Here is a 7,392-nt window from a genome sequence, read left to right as displayed (position 1 = left end):
CAGTGACCATCCCATCTTCTGCAGCCAGACTTGAGGGCAGAGTAGGCTCCTGTCAGGGGAGATCTGCACTGGCGCTGGTCCCCGTGTCCATTCCATGGCTGCTGGCTCTGGCTGCAAATCCCAACAAGTATCTTTGCAAGTGTCCCAGGTTCTAAACGAAACATCCCCCTGTCCCCACCACCAGGACCCCTGTCCACCCCTGCAGAAGCCTTGTCCTGAAAAAGGAGTGTGGAGCACCCCATGGCCCAGGCTGCTCACAGGCTGCTCTCACAGGGACAGGACAGCAGGTGAGTCCCCAGGAGAATGCTCTAGGCAATGGGACAACTCACCCTGTGCTCAGGAGGGACCCTCCTGGCTTCCAGCCAGAGCCCCACAACAATTCCCAGTCTCTACAGGAAGAGATGGAGAAAGACAGACCTGTCCTCTGCAAGACAACAGGGGAAGTTTAAACAGAGCAGGCTGGAAATAACCACACCTGCTGAAGCTCTGCAGATCTTCAGTTCATGTTTCCCACCTCCTGGAAGGCGATGGGGTCCTGTCTGCAGAGAACCAGCCTCTCCTGGCCGAGCAGCAGGGCTGGGTCCATCAGCAGCTCTTCATCACACAGCATTTCTGCTCCTGCAGCTCCCACACAGTGCACATGTGAGGTGATGAAAGCGCTTCACGTGCCAACGTGTCCAGGCCTCCTCCCTTTGCAGTTTGCTGCACCTGCATGGTTAAGCAAAGGTTACAGAATTAATCTCTCAGTAAAAAAAAAGAGGCTGTTATTGGATTCAAAAGTAACCCTTCATATGTTGAGTTGTGACACATACCTGAGGTTCCCCCCATGCTCCAGAGTGAGAGACAGCCCCTGGGCCAGTGCAGAGCTGCTCCCTCCCCACTGCCCCTCCATCCATCAGGTGTGATGCCCTGGACCCCTGAAGCACAAGGACAGGATGCTCAGACTGCAACTGGGCTCTGAATAAAACCAGAGCTGTCCAACATCTCACAGCAGTAACTCAGGCTTCACCAGCCACTCAATAAACCCCAGCCAAACAGTGAACAAAAAGCGACGCACGTGTTTAAGCCCGAGCCTGCTCTGCCTGGCAGCAGCTGGGACACATCTCTGGGAGTGGGAGGTGTTGAACAGGCAGCCAGCACACCTTCTTCTGCAGAGGGAGCAGTAACTCCAGCCTGGCACTGCCCAGAGGCTGCCAGAGGGCCCTGCTGTCCCTGGGAGCAGGAGGTGCCTGTGGGAGCGGGCTGAGAAGGCACTGCAGTGACACCAAGACCATGTTTCACATAGACATCTTTATTTTCATATTTCTGCATGGATGAATGTTCTTTTTCCTGGGATGTACTGGTAGACAGATAATACCCTACAAAATGGAGTTTAGCAAACATATATATATATGTACACACATATATATAGCATTCCTCCATGTGTCAGAATGGATGCTTACAATAAACCAAAGCTAAAGAGACACTGTGAGGTTTAGGGTTATTTTTCTTATCTACAACATAAAACAGTGTTTGCATTCTTTTTCAACACGATTGTCTGCTTTCCTGCTTATACTTAAGCAGAAGTGTGGAAGGGAAGAGACAGGCCTGAAACTTCCAGTTTTCAGTATCCTAAGTTACTATCAGTGGTGCAGGTAGGAGAACATTTCTGAACTTTACACAAGAGCCAAACTATCAGTTCAGTGTATGTCACCACATCAAATGTAAGAGCACCCCTGAATCAGTGATGCAAATAAATCATTGGCATGTAAGAGTTAGCTCACAGCACAGTTCATTTTCACAGCCCCAATGCACATGGACACATGCCTGAGTCCCACTCTTAAAAGTTTCATTGCAAATTTTTAACCTGACAGTGTCCCTTGAGAAAAAATACACATTGGGTTTAAAAAAGGACACCCTCCTACATATATTTCTTTTTATTATTAAAACCAACGTTTTTAAAATCATTCAACAAAATTGAATACAAATTGCCATCAGAGAATAACATTTGCAACAGTGAAGCTATACATGGTTGATTCATTAACATGGCTTTAGTTATCATAATTTACATTATTTGCACATTTCCCTAGGTGTTTCATGGCACTTCCATAAAGAAGAAGAAAAGTTTGACACACTGCTGCTACCATCTCATCAGAGAAGACTCACAGACACAAGGCTGTTTGTTCTCAACACATATTGCAGTCAGGAAATGCCACTGCCCACAATGCCTGAACGTCAGGGTATTTGTGTCTCAAGCTTTTAGCTTGGCTCACAGTTATTCACAATATTGCATTGCATTCAGAGGAACAGGAAAACAAGCAGTCACAGGGTTTTTTTTGTTTGTTTTCTTTTTTTTTTCAATATAATTTATCACATTCCTATTTGTCAACAGATTGTTACCTAAAATGCATGTCAGAAAGGCTTTCTTTATAAAATGCTGGCATGAAGATGCAGACTAATGTTTGTAACTAGTGAAACAGTCAGAGTCCTGATGCAGACATTATTTAAACATTCATAACTTGGAGAAAATGTGCACAGTTGATAGCACTGACAGAGAGTCTGACTGTAACAGGAAGTGCCTTCTGCCTACTGGCAGGAGGATTGATGAGGGTGGGAGAGTGGAGTAGCATAGTGTGTTTTATTTAGAATCTGTACTAGTGTTTGTCATAAATATTGCAAGCCCCGTTTATGAGCAAGCGGAGGCTTGGCAAGTGTACAGTAGAGTATCATTCACAGAAAACATGAAAAACAAACCAAAGCCATTTCCAAGCACAGAGCAGCTCTCACAGTCACTGATGTCTCACCTGCCATGGACAGATGCTGCTGATGGAGAACCCAGAGGCCTCCCATGAACTGATGCATCCCAGTCTCCAGCTGGGAGTGGGAGCAGGGAAAGAATTGGCTTTGCAATGGCAAGGACTCAGCCCCAGACAGATTCTGCAATCTGAGCTTTGGGGAAATGCAGCAGTGGGTGACACTTTGTGAGTCCTCCTGTCTCAGCTGCTGTGGGCTTCAGGTGGAGCACAGAACACCAGGGGTGTGTGGGAGGGCTCTGACTCCAGCGGGATCCAAATCAAAGCACTTCTCCTCCAAGGGCTGACTCACTGTGGCTGTCAGCATCTCCTCCTCTACCTGATGCACCCCCATGGCTCCTGGCAGTGAAAAGCAGGCACAGTGCAGCAGCACAGGAGATGGCAGAAGTGCAGGGTCAGTACTGGTAGCCTGATTTCAGCAGTGCAGTCAGCAAACACTGACAGTGACACCAGCTGTTTGCTGCTCAGCTGGAGCCACACTCAGCAGAAAGCAGTGACAGCCCTGGTGACAAAGGCAGCCCCCACAGAACTGCTGCCAGCAGGGCCAGGAAACACAGCTGAGACCAAATTCATCACAGCAACTCCAGAAATTAATTTAGCTTCAGAGACAATGGCATCATGCAATTAATAACATTTTCTTTTGAAAAGGGCACATTCCAAACATTTCTGTCTGTGTGTGCCATCTCATAAGCACCCTTGAAGCAAGACTATTAGAGGAAAAAGGCACTGTGCTAGCCTGATTCAAATGTTTAATTTCCATTGTCCTGACCACTTCTCCCTCTGCTGAAATGAACTGCTTAGAATAAGAGACTAAGCAGTTTTGGTGGGAGGGAAAACCTGGTAATTATATTAAATTCTGTCATTTGCTGAAGTGATTGCAAGAAAAATCAAGAAGGAGTGGTGTAAACTTTGTGTTATTTCAGCTACAACTGATGTCTTTACCAAGTGCCTGTTAAATAAAGCCTAAGTGACAACACCCAGCAACTGGAGGAAAGGTACTCCCACAGTACGGCATCCCTCCTGCAAATGCCAGCCCCTCACCAGAGCTGCTGGATCGCTGCTGGGAGGAATCCATTCATGGTATCTGTATGAAAGGCAATAAACAAGATGTCATTCATATGGTGTCATTCCTGCAGACATGTGACTTCCCTTGAACAGCACTTTTGCTGACAAGGGGACAACTTAAAGAAATAAAGTTAAGACTACACAGAAGCGTATGGAGGAGCACAGTAAAAAGGAAAAATGCCCCATCTTGGGGAATTGGCATTATCATTATACAGACCTACGTCTGTAATCAGGAATGCTTCAACAGATTGAATTTTTATAAAATTAGGGCTACAGAACTGAGGCATTCTATATATTCTTTCTTACAAAAACCTTCCACTTACATAACTTTTCAAATGTATCTTCAGTACTAACAGTTTGTCTGTAATACAGTATGTGAAACAGTAAAAACAGATGCTTACTGGATGGGAGTGATGTAGCACTGTGGCAGGGACTGTCCCATCTGCATGGTTTGAGCAGCTGGAAAAGCTGGCTGTTCCCTCCTTCCCTTTGCTTCTCAGCCACTGTCTGCCTGGCAATGGCCATGGCACTCTGGTGGGTCAGCTTTCCCAAAAGGCTTCTTCACAGGAAGCTCTGACGTTCCCCAGCTGACAAATCACTCAACCGTGGTGTAAATTCACTACATGAGCCTTTCTGTTTTATTAATTAGAAAACCAACCCCCTAAACCAATACTCTACTTGGCATTAGCAAAGAAATGGGGTTGTACAAGGCATGCTACTGCCATGTAGGAAAAAAATACAGACCTGGCAACTGATTCTGAGGCTAATAACAATTCCAGAGCTCCCAATCAAATGTGCTGGGCACTTTGTGGGTGACAAGGTCTGTTGAAACAGAAATGCATCTTTGTCATTCACTAAGTCAAACAAGAAAGCTTAAATAAATCCATAAAGGGGCAAGACTATAACATCCAGTGATGAACCTAGGAAGTGTGTGCCAAACTACAGCAAAAGGACCAGAGCACGTGGCCATGGTGCTGTTGAGATGCACAGTGGAGCATCACCTGGTGTTCCTGGGGCTCAGCAGGTGGCTAGGACCAGAGCAGGTGCTCATCTTTCTGTACCAGCCCTTACACACCTGCCTGGTCTCTTGGGAACTTCCCATCCCTGAACAGGATTTGTTCTGTACTTTTTTATTAGTATGTGCAACACATTCTGCTTCTTTCTGTCTCACCCTGGCATGAAGATCACCTGGTTCCTATGTTCAGGAAGAACTCCACTGAACTCAGCATGGTGGCACCAGTGCATGTGAGAGGATAAGCAGGATCTCTGCAGGAATGGGGACACTGGCTACATGGGCTGTCTGTTTAATGTCCCAGGTACATTTACTGTTCTTTTTTTTTTTTTTTCACAGACTGCCCTGGTAGATTGGGGTTTTGTCAAAGCAGATTAATGGCAAGGCATCCACAGAACATTGTGCTGAACAGAGGTATGGACTGAGATGTCACTTCCAGTAGATGGCCAATAGCTATCAACATGTACTATCATAGGGAATTAAGCTTCCTAGATTAAAAGCAGGATTTGTGCCTAGCAAACAATGCTCTGTATTACTCATTGAACTTCGAGCAGCAGTTCTCTCTTGTCGGGATTTATGAAAATATTCACATGCTTCCAAAATGAAACAAAGGTCCACCAGCATCTTCCGGGGAGAAGAGGTGGGATCGATTGCATTCAGTTGCCATTTGGTTGGACATGCCATACAAAATCCTCACACACTGGACATGGCTCAATTGTGAAATCTTTCACCCAGAAAGGAGATCTTTGTTACACAGAAGTCTCAGACTCCTCCAGTGCTCATCTGGTTACATGACATTCTCAAAGAGCTGTAAGGATCGCATGATATTGTCGTCCTGAAAGCAAGGAGAAGATATTCCCATGAAACCAGCATGGACAAGCACAATCCAAAACTCTGCAGCTGCTCCTGCAGGCAGCAGCCTTGCTCTGGGAATGCCTTCCCCCTCTGGGAGCTGGGACTGGTCAGTGCTCCAGCCCTGGGCTAGTCTAGGGCACACCAAGCATAGGGTTTTCTCCTGAGCCTGATACCCAGCACAGCCTGTGCTGGGCAGGGCACTGGGCTGGTGCCTGTGCTCAGTCCTCACATGTCCCTGACCCTGGCTGTCCAAACATGCCCTTGGCTAATGTGCTCCACAAGCCCAAATGGAATGGCAGGTTTGAACCAACAAGCAAACTGCCTTGAGGGAGCATTTCCTGCCAGAAATTCCAGCTCAAACACAAAACACATGCAATCTGTGCAACCTCAGCCTCTCTGAGGCTCCAAGAGCCAAAGTCACAGACAGAGAGATACAAGGGAAATCCTGGACTACTTCTGAAGTATTGGAATTTTACTTTGAGATAAGAACCAGAATTCCAAAACGTAACGAAGGTTTCCCCCCACTGAGGAATTCAGCTATTCCAAAAGTTAGAACAGCTGTTTGCCTGCAACAGGAAAATAAATTTCCACACTGAGCAGCATAAAAGATTTATTGTACTGCATTCCACAGTCATTTTTGAGACTGCATCACCCCTGTCATGGTCACTCAGAGGGTGCCAGGCATCACCTTGCACAGGAAGCCAACTACCCTCTCCAGGTCATGCCAGGGCTTCACTGTCCACAATGGCCCAGATGGGCACTGCTGTGCACTTTGGTTTGGTTTTCACAAAGATAAATAGAATAAATCTTGGTGCTGCAGGGCTTGCTCCTGCCTGCCAGGAAACAGCAGCTGACAGTGCATCAGCCTGCCCAGCTCCCAGTGCCAGGATGGCAGCAGAAGGAATCAAACCCAAATGGGGATAGAGAATTAAAACTCTAACAGTTACAGGTTGAGTAAAGCTGCTTCAATCCTGAGACTACTGATCATGCATACACCTACAGGCAAGTTAGGAACGTGAAGAATAATACACAACACAAATGATCAAATAAAGATGGTGCCAAAAATAAGCCAAGCAAACAGGAGGGACCAAGAATGAAATAAACATTAGCCTTCTATTATGCATCTGCTAAACAAGGATTTTGCTGCCTGAAGTCCCTGACTGAGACTGGATGTGACCAGAGCCAGGTGAGACACCAGAGCAGCAGAAGCCAGCCCAGCCCTCCACAGTGAGCATCCTCCCCTTGCTCGTGGACAGAAGAGTTGTCTGACTACAGAACTGGAAAGAATTTTCCAGGCAACATAAAATGCACAAAAGGGCCAATATGCAATTCTGTGCACCAATGTAAACATTCTAAAAGGCAGAGGAGTTTTTTCACACCATTATTTTACACCGTTATTTTACACCATTATTGTACTGGTCAAATATTGGAGAGATCTCTGAGCAAATATTCACACAATCAAGGTCTAAGACAACAGACATTAGGCCAATTGCATGGTAATGCAGATGATTCTTTGTGCCAGTGCTAAGTACCAAAAAAACCTTATCACAGCGAACCTCATACATGAAATTTGCAAGAGCTGGCTTACTTCCAAAACAGAGGAAAAATTAAAATAATTGCTATGATGACAGCATTTGTTTTCAGTTATTGACATGAAAGCATCAACTG

The 7,392-nt window shown here is 46.0% G+C and overlaps 1 protein-coding gene across 20 annotated transcripts in view; it reads right to left on the bottom strand.

Moving 5' to 3' along the window:
- Positions 1-336: 336 nt before the first annotated feature.
- Positions 337-7,392, bottom strand: part of KCNIP1 (potassium voltage-gated channel interacting protein 1) — a 224,240-nt gene continuing 217,184 nt past the window's right edge. For 10 of the 20 annotated variants that reach the window (XM_033072997.2, XM_033072991.2, XM_033072993.2 and 7 more), the window contains one exon: positions 484-708. In XM_033072997.2, coding sequence (XP_032928888.1) covers positions 586-708 — 123 coding nt within the window. In that variant the 3' untranslated portion in view covers positions 484-585. Of the gene's footprint in view, positions 425-483; positions 709-1,271; positions 5,705-7,392 lie in introns of those variants that run through there. The other 10 variants (XM_033072982.2, XM_033072983.2, XM_033072981.2 and 7 more) reach the window with 4 other exon arrangements.

This window comes from Catharus ustulatus, chromosome 15 (assembly GCF_009819885.2).
Source record: "Catharus ustulatus isolate bCatUst1 chromosome 15, bCatUst1.pri.v2, whole genome shotgun sequence".
Lineage (NCBI taxonomy): Eukaryota > Metazoa > Chordata > Aves > Passeriformes > Turdidae > Catharus > Catharus ustulatus.
This window is presented reverse-complemented; position numbering and strand designations above follow the sequence as displayed.